Genomic DNA, 11,629 nt, shown 5'->3' with positions numbered 1-11,629 from the left:
TTTTGAGTCACCTTGTTCTACAATCTGGTCTGTTATAATATACCTCTACGGCACGACAAGTAGGCTATAATTAGGGTATACAAATTGATAACTCAAAGCTGAGCAGTAAAGCCAGCCATATTAGTTTATTGTTTGCTTTTTACAACCGCAGTTGAAAAAAGTCGTGTTTGAGGATAAACTAGAAGGTCATTGTGGGCCCATTGTAGTGATCGCCTCTCCCACTTGTTTTGCTTGCCAAAGTTTCGCCGTTTTAATGCTAACCAGCGTTTCGCCAGAACCCGTTAAACTGAAAAGGACCTGTGCTTTATGATCTGATGCCTATCAGCCCGTAAGCAAGCGCGCAGCCTTGGATTTGTCCTACACGAAGTCAGAGAAGGCTTAAAACGCACCCAGAGCCATTTCATTAGCTCATTTTCAGACCTCAAAGGCGCAGAATCTAACCTCCACAACTGTCGTAAAGAGTTGAATCTAGGGTGTTGTCTAAGCCACGATCACTTTTAGCAGTCGATTTGATATCCATGAAGCGAATCAAAGCTGAAGCCACCTCAGGCTTGAAGGATCCCTCTCCAGGTTCTGCGTTAATCACCCAGGATCGTGCGAGCATCCCATGCGTTGGCCAAATGTGTACAGGAATGACTGCTAAGTCTTTGGTCCGGGAAGCATGGCGGGGGAAGAGGAACGTCCTTGATAGAGTGAAACGTGCATATCCAATGGTGTTGGGCCCCTCCGTTATCACACGCATGTCCACGCAGTCCCAGCTTTTGTTGTCATTCGCCTTGATTAATGGTGTCTGGACCATTCCATACACATCAAACGCGCCAAACTGTTGGCAAGTTGTGAGGTACAGACCTTCGCCTTTCTGTTGGATGTAGTATCACCACAATAGTGTCTCCTTTCGTGTCCTGACCATGGAAAGTTCCGGTTTGACATGATTAATGACAAAATGCCTTTGTAGTTTAGCGGATTGAAAAAAAAAAACAACACTTAAGAAAGAAGAGAATGACAAAATTTAGACGTTCTCTGTGCCAAGAAGGCATAAAACCCTTTGGTCGTAAAAGAGTGGTGAGTATCTAACAAAATGACAGCAAAAGCTAAGAAGTCGGCGCTAATATACCCCCGTCTCCACCACCACCACCAAAAATGTGTGACATGTTGGCTTTTCTACTTCTTTTTCCTCTTCTTCCCTTTAGCTATAAATATTCCCTTAAGAAATGAAATAATTTGGCGACACAGTCGTTGGCTGAAATCATCATAGAAGAGCTGAGAGGAGATCAAATCTTCATCACTTTCATTTTTCCCTCTCTGTCCAAAGTAAGGCGTGACATCTCCAGCTTTGTATCTAACCAATTGGATGGTTGTATTCGTTGTGAAGAGATAAGTATAAATGCGAGATGATGAATCATTGTCCCTCACTTTCCTCATAACTACCCAAGCTAGAGTCGAGGTAAAGTGTTTACATGTGCGACACATAATAGAAGGGAAAAAGAAGGAAGTAGAAGGCAGGCTTTTCCTCCAGAAGCAATAAACAGTTGGAGATGAATGGGGAATTTTCCAGCTCATTTTTCTAATGTTAAGTTAACTTTCTTTGGGGCGTTGAAGATCAGCTCTTAACCGCCTCTTTCTGACAGTCCCATGTTGACCACACAGAATCGTAGTGGAGGGGCTCGTAAGCATAAATGCCGGAGGGTCAAAGTAGGTGACCTCCAACTCCCACCCTTACCCACCCTCTCTGTGTTAGTTCCAACGCCCGTCGCTGTTACGCCGCCGCACCTGTGGACACCAGCGTGTCCAGTCGCAGGTGAGGGGCTCGAAGATCACTCGGTCATTTGTCAGTCGTGGAGGCCCCCACTTGAGCGATAATTATGAACGTCAAAATAGATTTTTATAGCCGATCGGTTTTAGTTTTTTGTGACAAGAGGGGAACTCAATCTTCACTGGTCGAACCACGCCTCAATGGGTCTGATAAAGAAGTTCCTTCCAACCTAATTCTCTTCCAGCTCACCCGAATTCCCAGATCCAATTGGACTGGTTACTTTCTGCTAGTCACCATGACGACTTGTGAACACTGCGGTGCGAAAAAGGGACAAAAACGGCCACTTAACATGGTATTTTTTTAACCTCATAGTTTAATCTGAATAAGGTATATATTTGTCTGTCACATTAACGCGAAAAACGAGAAAAAAATGTTTCCCCCCTTATTTTTCCTCAAACTTGAGTGTCACCCTCGCCTTCCGCTAGCAGGAGTTTTGACTCAACCGCTCCTTTTTTGCTTCACAGGATGTGGAGGTATTCTGGAGACATAAAAATACGGGAAAACAAATTTCAGCTTTATTCCCTCTCCTGCCATTTGTTTTAGGTAAGCTAAGGGACATTTTTTTTAAAAAGCCATTGTGCTGCCAAAATCTAAAGGAGGCTTTGCTCTTTTGAGCGATATTTTTGTCTTAATCCAACTCGGTAGGTAATGAAAAGCATAATGAGGGTCACTTGAGGAGGAGGATGAACATCCTTCCACATTCAAAATTCTTCAAATCTCCTATATTAGATGAAAGAGACAAAGTAGCATGACAACTACGCTGAAGGGTATGACGGAGTCGAGTTACAATGCTGGGTGACATGTATCGTATCTCTGCTTGGATTATTTGAGGTCTCAATGAATTTCGCCTTATATGCATTTTAAATGTCAAAGAAAACTCTTTAACTGACTGGTAGCCCCGAAGATTTATTCTGTCATAGAATGACTAGTCACATTCTCCAATCACTGATGCGAAAGAGGCAGAGTAAAGTAAGAGGCAAGGGGCAAGGGGCTGATAGTTCCACTCGAAGGCGTTTCACTTCTTCACGGATCTACACAGAACGCACCAGGCAGCTGTTGCCACTACCACGTGATTTTAGCATTAGCCTTGTCAGTAAATCACCTCTAGTCGGGCATGGCATGTGACGCCACAAATTAGTGGTGGCACGAAGCGGGAGGAGGAGGAGGAAGAGGATATGTCTGTTGCTAACATCTTCATTTTCCCTAAGTATTCACTAGGAAGCAAAAGAATTTGCGATTTGCGTGCATAAAGCACCAGAACATAAAGTAAGGCGTTGGCCACCAGTGTCACATGCATGTGACAGGCATACTTCAATTCATGATAACTGTGGATGCATCAAGCCATATTGCAACCACAAATTATTTCATTATTAAAGGTAAAAGAGAGGTAAAACACGCCCTAAGTCACCTAACTTATAATAGAGTTCTGTTGAAAAGCTTGCTAGTCGACTTTTCTGCCAGGACCCTGACATAATAACCACCTTTTCTCCTCAAGTGCATAGAACGGAAGGGTGACTGCCACCATTAATTTTATGCATAGCATAAGTTGCCTGAAATAATGTGCCCAACGAAAGACAAATTCTCTTTAAAAATAATAAGTTATAATTCTACCATATATGACAGAAATTCTGAGCTTATCAGCAATTCAAAAATTATTTAAAAAGCAGTTTTGACGTTTTATCTTCTCTTTTTGGCAAAGAGGTGTCGTAATTATCCAATCACTTAATTCAAAATGGTAAAGGCCATCTTGGGGTTAGCTGACAGTTTTTCCAAAACATCTGTTCATAGTTTAAAAGTAATGTACCGCATTCTTGTTTGAATGCGCCCTGTGTGGGTGGCAAGTAGGCAAATCTAATCAATCTTGTGTTTCGCGAAACGCCATTAGTCCCCGTCGGGGAGCGATGGAGGATGAAGAGGAGAAGGTGAAGAAAGATGAGGAGGGGACAAATTCCAATTTCCCCTCCCCTCCCCCTAAAGCTCCGGATCATTTGTAGACTATTACATCACCACCACACTACTGGATGTCTTCCTTTAACCGAAGGTAGAAGAGAAGAGAACTGTGGAAGTGCCTTCTTCCAATATTACCAAAAGAATGTAAGTCATTCGAGAAAGTTTCGGTTATTCTCATGGAATATGTTTTCAAAAATTATGTAAAGATAATTATTTCTTTTTAATTTTGGGACGATATCCACAAGACAAAAAAATGACAACTCTTAGGCAACAGAAAAGAAGTTCGTGAGGTTTTCTGCCCACCCCGCCGAGGTGAGGGCTCGTTGCAACTGGCAGGGACCCGTTGCATCCGCGCAAGGAGTCACGTCAATCTGTTGATAGGTACGGTATTCATGATCGCACTCTTTACCAGTTTCTTCTTAGTTTGAATTAATTGAATGTGAGTGGAGTTTCCCGACTCTAGGAAGTGTTTTCCAAGAGGGGAGAGACCTCTGCTTAAACATGGATGGGGACGGCAGTAGTGGAACCCACTAATCAGGAATGAACTGAGTAAATACTTTGTGCCTGGCAAGAAGTGAATCAAAAAGAATGAAGAGATTAAGCCGTCAGGCACTTCTGCCCTTTAAGTTGCCTCCCGACTGACTGACCTAAAGTAAGGAGCGAGGATTCCATTGGTTAGCTTTCTATCATTTCATCTGACTACTCCTCTACGTAACCAGCTTCAAACTGACCCCAGGTTATCATTCAAGCAACTCGACAGTGGTAACAGAATGGTACTGGAAGGTTGGGTTCAAGGGGGTGGTTTTATGAGGTTACCTTGGAATTTAATGGCTGTGTCATTACAAAAGTTGGATTTATTAGAAAAACAGTGCAAATCAAACACCCCAGTCACTACTTTTGGGCACTTAGTCAGAAAAGGGAAACAGGTAGGTTCAGAAAAGAGGAAATTCCAGCCTTTGCCACCTCCTGTGGGACTATGTGACCGTCTGCTGTCAGAAAAATGACAAATGCTTTGCATATCCGAAATGCGGATGGTGGAGGTGGAAGGTCTAAAGACAGGAGCGAGTAACTCTACTCCTCACAGTAAGCTACACACAGGGCAGCTTTAATAGTAGAGAGTTTAAGTGGAAGCGCTGGCATGTGATTTGGAGATTAAAACTGATCTGTTGGAGGTAACCTTTTGGCATAGACTTTGAAGCCTATTAATTGGATTTCACGTCACAAATATGTGACACGCGTTTTCAGTCAGTTTGAAGCACAGGCATGTGACGCATTTCACTGCAAACGGACTGCCTCATTGTAAGCTTGCTCGGTTAGTCGTATCAGGAATGTACCCTAAGTAAACTCGTGGCATCCTCCACCAAGAAAGCCATCTCAGCCTCTGTGATGGTTGATTGCCTCCCGTGGTGTTGACACTGAGCGTATTTTAATGTCTCCAGAGGTTTTGACACCCTCTGGGAAGTCCCCTTCTAATCTTAACCGCAATGAACATAATGATGCTGAACCACATCACCATATAATTATGGCGTGGGAGAGTTGACCATCAGAATCCACATACGATGGGCTCTCAATCAAATTATTCGACTAAATCTCAATGTGACAACAGGAAAATTAGGAAATAAGTGACGCAAAATACCTCCAGACACAAAGCGATACCGAGAGACCTTCAATTTAAAAGAGAGTCCATTGCATTTATGGAAGGAGGAAGGTAGAAATGAAGTTCAAGGGGTGTCACCTGTGTTTCTTGATCCTTGACTGGTGTCTTTGTCAGTGGGACTGAAGCCGCTTTGGACAATCTACCTGTCAGTCTTGCCACTTACCATGCACTGGGTCTCCCTGATTGCGAGGTTTCAAAGTTTGTTGGCACAAAAGAATTTATCTCTTGCGCACTGTTGTGGTGACAGGTCATATATTTGCGTCGATAAGACGTCCAGAAATGGGCCTCTGACGTGCTAACTATGGAGGGTTGTCAGAAATTACAGTGGAGCTAAACACACGAATGACCATCATTGTCGAGTTGACACCGCAGAGAACTTCAAGTTGCCTGTAGGCAAGAGTTAATGCTTTCCTAATTCAAGCGATCAAGCAAAACCGCCCTCTTTTTTAGTTCCTGATCAACCTACTGAGTGGAATGCGGCAGCCTGGGCCAAAATTAGACCGAATCGGATGAGACATTTTACCTTGACTGACAAATTGGAAAGGAGAAAGTTAAGAAAATTTGTCACATATATTTAAGTAATCATGTGCTTCAATAACTCACTCTAAGTAGTATATAAGCGTAGCATTGTGAAATGGATGAGGGTCACTTTCTTTAACTTGACCATGCAAGTACAGGCAAAGCAGAGAAGAAATTCTGAAAAACTGATTTTCATGTCAAGAATTAAGCAAAAGTGCAAGACTGGGGGAGAAGAAATCTTTGCTTGATAAATCATAGTGTCAATGGATGCAGCAGTTCTGACCATGATGAGATGAAGAGCGAAAAAAATGATCTTGCTTTATTTGTTGGTTGTGTCAGTTGCAGTGCAGCTATTAAAATGCACCTGGCGTTCTGTAGGACCGTTTTAGCTGAGCTGCCTATCTTATCTTTCCCATATTTTTATCCACTTCCCTCTTCGTCCCTCGGAAGTGATGTTAGCATTGCCAATTAAGGCTGGCCGGGGTTCTGAGGATACGGAATCGTTGCATCAAATCTGTTATAAATCATTCTACAAATGTGAGGTGGCAGAAGAGCGTGAGATCCAGGAAAAGTGCAGACTACTTTTTAAGGTGAACTCAGTAGCAGTGTTGTAAAAGAGCACCTATTCTTGATGAAGTTAACGTTCCTGTCAATGCAGATACGCTGAGTTGAGATAAGCTTAAAGAAGCAAGTCTAAGTGGTAGTAAGTTTCTAGGTGAGAGGTAATGAGAGAACTGGTTCACACATCTACCTGCAATGGGTGAGAAGAAAAGGCTGTGGAGACCGGACCAATTGGTGTTGCATATATCAACACACGAGAAGGGATTTCAAGGACATCCACCTCGTTCTGTTTCGGAGCTTCCTCCTCCAAAACCAAGGAAGCATAACGTTGCTGGGTGGATTGCTTGCTTGTTTTAAGAAATGGCCTTGTATTTAAAAGTAAGTAGAATAGAAGATTAAGTGGGAAGGAAGTCAACCACTTCTTTAAAACGGCACCACCGGACATTGCAAAGACTTGAGTACAAGGACAGTCCTGTCTCATCTAGGATATGGGAGGGCAGGTAGCACTACCTCCGTACCATACTCACTCACCCACCCTGGAGTAGTCGCTTCCAATTGTATTTCACCACCTCATGACTGCCTCACACTGTCTCGACATTGGGGTAGCCTGCTGATCATAAACCAAAGGCCAACCACCAAGAGGAATGGACATAGTGAAATCAAGAATTCAGGTGATGTAGTTGACAAAAAAGGATGTGATGGGGTGGTTCCTGTTCTTCACTTGGCGAGTCTAGAAAAAAACCGCATTACGACATTGTGCTGCTCCTGTCTCACCTGGCGAGTGTTTGCGGTATGTCGTCAGAGTGACCTTGAGACAGCCTAAAACATTCCCCTTTGTTTTCTGTGCTTCCCGTTTTACTGCTTTTCTTATCTTCATAACTCTGCAATCTTCAGCATGCCATTTTTTTACAAACAAATGACTTTGCGGTTTGTAGCTTCTCACCAATCTGAGCGTTATTTGCTAATGAATTTTCCTCATCGTTTCGCCTGATATTTCCAAAAGGTGTTCTAAGCTTAACGAGGATTTGGTTGTCAAAGATTTGGAAAGTGTCAGACAGCTTCGTGATTCCTCTTTCCCCAACCCTCATCGCCGCTTTGCAGTGTCACTTAAAGTACCCCACTTGAACATAAAATGGACTACACAAGGCGCACTCTTTAGGGCTACTTTCCAAATCGTTGAGGCTGGAGCAGTTGAGTTTAAGGAACTGGGTCTTTGGGGGCAAATTTACTGACAGCGATGGCGCAACCATAAATTTTACTTTCCTATGCTTTTGCACTAATGCGTGTGAAATTAGGGAAAACAGGAGCAATGATAAGTTTTGTAAGACCACTTGTTGGTTTTGTTTTATTAAGCAGTTTAAAACTACTCTCAACTGCTACCAGTTAAACAAACTCAGGCCCACGTCTTTTAAGTAGATCAAGGTAGTGCCTTCAAATGTTTATCCATTCTACTTTCATTAAAACTGCTCCAATGACACCAAAAAAGCACATTTGAGCCTTATTTCCTACCTATAATGTGTGGATGTCAGCCAGTCGGTTAGAATGTGGCAATGTAAACCACAGTGCGAATTTGAAAGCAGCTGGCGGCTATGGTAAAAGACAGTTATCTTTTCAGAGAAATTTTGAATTCCTAAGCCATAGTAGTTATCTAGTCATCTTCATTTTTTGTAGTTTTTTAATTTTGTGCGTAAAAGATTTGATTGTCAAACGGAAACACCTCGTTTAAACAAAAGGTTGTTGTTGTGGCGGTTTATTGATGTACATGAAAAGGTGTTAGTTCCACACTAAATCTTTTTGACTTCAACCAAAGATCAGGAAATGTTTGTCATTAATCAGTGTAATTGAATATTGTCTCACTGGTATAAGTGTACAACGTATCAGAAAAGATGGCCTGCTTTGCAGAAAAAGCAGCTCTCCTTTGCGTTATTTTACCGTGGTCTCCACGCCTCCACTTCATCTTCATTTCCTCCCCTCTCCTCTCCTCCTTTTCCCTTCCCTCGCGTAATAGCCTGTAACATCGTGTGATGCATCTGTCTTAAAGTTATTCAGCATCTGAGAATCCAAATGGTTCTCCTGCTTCTGTGTGGTCAACCGTTGTACTGCCACACCTCCTCCAAAGACTAATTTGACGAGAAGGGGCCTCCCCATTCTTTGAAAGGCGTGGAGTGTATTTCATAAAGCAAAACTGGCTGGAATGATAGATGACATTCTTTTAAACTGGAGGAAAAATGTTAGGGAACCCGACCAAAGATATCATACTGATCAACTGGTGCTCCTCCATGCTCTATCATGCTTGCGTATATAGCAGGTAGACCGGATTTTACATGTCCCTGCAAGTTACAAGTAGCCAATCAAATACTCCCATGACAGAATATTATGGAGGAGAGAGAGAGTCGAGATCCTTTTAATATCCCATCACCAGTATCCTGCAAGCCACTTTAATTTGATTTCCCCATCGGGAAGATATTTTAGTCGAACTCATGTACAGCGGCTGCGTTATTACATCGGAGCATTAAAAGCCACTTTCACTGGACACTGAATTATTGGTGCATTCAGCACCACCTGGGCAGCCATAGTAGTCAAACGTCCCGTTAAAATACCTCTCATCACCATGACACCCAAGCACGAGCAAACATACACCTTTTTTAAAGCGAAAAACCAAAAAGTCCCATCAACGCTCCAAAGCGCCAAACGAAACCTTCGCGGCATTTAGAAAACACTGTGGAAGATGTCCGTTAATGGGATAGCGTGCTATTCTCTGCTACTGTACCGAGAGTCAATCTTGGCTATAATAGTGGGTAGACAGTACGTTTCAGCAAAATTTGCATCCTTTTCTGTAAAATATGTGCGCCTTTTTACCTCTTTTCTTTAAAACAAATAGCTAAAATTGTGGGTAACAAATAGGTATTTCTACACATGAATGGGGTTTCCCTGATGCCTATTAATTTGCTACATAAAATAAAAGAGGACGAGATCATGAATTTAGTGGGTGATTGACATATAATAAGTTGATCTGCCTTTTTTTTGGAGGAATATGTCTACATTCCTAACTTTTCATTGTGGAGATTTGTCAATGAGATACCTTTTGGTAAGGCGGCCAAAAGAGTTCGCGGTGTTCAAGGTACCACCCTAGGTAGTGATTCGCTGTCACCAGTAAGTCCTTCTAAAATCCGTTTTCCTAATTAAAAAGCACAAAAAGCCCCATGAGGATATACTTTTATCACCTTCCCTCAAGTAAAATGTCGGTAAACTCAGTGGGTGGGATGCCATCTTTTCTGCTTTATGGAAGAAATCTGACCCTCTTTCGAGGATGGCAAAGCTCCTCGTCATCATTATAGTTTTGATCATGCTGCCCTTTGGAAAAGCGGCAGTGAAACAGCTGGCCTATCAGTAATAGTTCAAATCATTTGGACTTCAGGTGCTGAGCCACCCAAAGACTGATGCATGGCACGAGGGAAGAGGAGAGGAGATGTGCCAGGAGCAGTTAATCTTGCGTAATGTTGTAAGGGATCAAATAAGTGGATTTCATCAGCATTAGCTAGGAGGCCGAGGTTATGGCGACGGTGATTAACCAAGTAAAAGGCACAATTTGGGGAGGAGAAGGGATTTAGACGTCAGGGGATGAATAGAAAGGCACGAAAATGATGACCTTTAAATCCTATCAACTTGTTGTTTAGGACTCGCTTGAATTAGGCTGCCTGCTGACCGACTGACCTACTGGCATGTGAGAATAGGAGCGACTTAACATATCATTAACTATCTCCACACAATCTACTACTCAACCGTGAACCTCAAGAATCCAAGACATTAACCCTTCTAGCCCAGGCAACTCTACTTGCTCTATGCGCGAGCACTTGGTGGACTGTCGGGTAGTTGTATGGCACCCGCGGAGGATCGACTCTGCACGACATAACCGGATTGTGAACGAGATAGGTAATTCCTCTTGAGTAACAGATAGGCCAAGTGAATTAGTGGGAAGAAGGTCGTAATCTTGTCCGACTTCAGGCCCAAAACACCCACCCACCACCCCTTTACCTTAGGAGGGGAGAGAAGAGAGAAAGGGAGGCAAGGATTAACCCTCACCCTAGTTCACATCTCCAACATTAGCTGTTGATAAATATCTAATGCACTATTTCTCCATTTGACAGTAGAAAAGGAAAACTCATGACAGTCATCAATGGAGGTGGCTGCATGTATTCCGCTGAACTCCAGACCTCACCAGTTTGTGTCTCAAGTCTTATGAGATGCGGTTGTTTGTTGCATGAGACTTTTCAAAGTTAAAAGACGTTTTGCAAAATAAAATAAAATTCAGGCAAGCATGCATGATTACTTTTGAGTCACCTTGTTCTACAATCTGGTCTGTTATAATATACCTCTACGGCACGACAAGTAGGCTATAATTAGGGTATACAAATTGATAACTCAAAGCTGAGCAGTAAAGCCAGCCATATTAGTTTATTGTTTGCTTTTTACAACCGCAGTTGAAAAAAGTCGTGTTTGAGGATAAACTAGAAGGTCATTGTGGGCCCATTGTAGTGATCGCCTCTCCCACTTGTTTTGCTTGCCAAAGTTTCGCCGTTTTAATGCTAACCAGCGTTTCGCCAGAACCCGTTAAACTGAAAAGGACCTGTGCTTTATGATCTGATGCCTATCAGCCCGTAAGCAAGCGCGCAGCCTTGGATTTGTCCTACACGAAGTCAGAGAAGGCTTAAAACGCACCCAGAGCCATTTCATTAGCTCATTTTCAGACCTCAAAGGCGCAGAATCTAACCTCCACAACTGTCGTAAAGAGTTGAATCTAGGGTGTTGTCTAAGCCACGATCACTTTTAGCAGTCGATTTGATATCCATGAAGCGAATCAAAGCTGAAGCCACCTCAGGCTTGAAGGATCCCTCTCCAGGTTCTGCGTTAATCACCCAGGATCGTGCGAGCATCCCATGCGTTGGCCAAATGTGTACAGGAATGACTGCTAAGTCTTTGGTCCGGGAAGCATGGCGGGGGAAGAGGAACGTCCTTGATAGAGTGAAACGTGCATATCCAATGGTGTTGGGCCCCTCCGTTATCACACGCATGTCCACGCAGTCCCAGCTTTTGTTGTCATTCGCCTTGATTAATGGTGTCTGGACCAT

At 43.0% G+C, this 11,629-nt stretch overlaps 2 protein-coding genes across 2 annotated transcripts; both read right to left on the bottom strand. All coding sequences in view use genetic code 11, as the record gives it.

Annotated features, from left to right (window-relative positions):
* Positions 1 to 436: 436 nt before the first annotated feature.
* On the bottom strand, positions 437 to 799 carry EGR_09924 (hypothetical protein; the record flags this gene model as incomplete). Its single annotated transcript, XM_024499173.1, has 1 exon — positions 437 to 799. The coding sequence occupies one exon, from the start codon at positions 797 to 799 to the stop codon at positions 437 to 439; it is 363 nt and encodes a 120-aa protein (XP_024346427.1).
* Positions 800 to 11,266: 10,467 nt separating this feature from the next.
* On the bottom strand, positions 11,267 to 11,629 carry EGR_09923 (hypothetical protein; the record flags this gene model as incomplete). The annotated part of the gene is made up of 1 exon (XM_024499172.1): positions 11,267 to 11,629. The coding sequence occupies one exon, from the start codon at positions 11,627 to 11,629 to the stop codon at positions 11,267 to 11,269; it is 363 nt and encodes a 120-aa protein (XP_024346426.1).

Source organism: Echinococcus granulosus, assembly GCF_000524195.1.
Source record: "Echinococcus granulosus chromosome Unknown EG_S00175, whole genome shotgun sequence".
Lineage (NCBI taxonomy): Eukaryota > Metazoa > Platyhelminthes > Cestoda > Cyclophyllidea > Taeniidae > Echinococcus > Echinococcus granulosus.
This window is presented reverse-complemented; position numbering and strand designations above follow the sequence as displayed.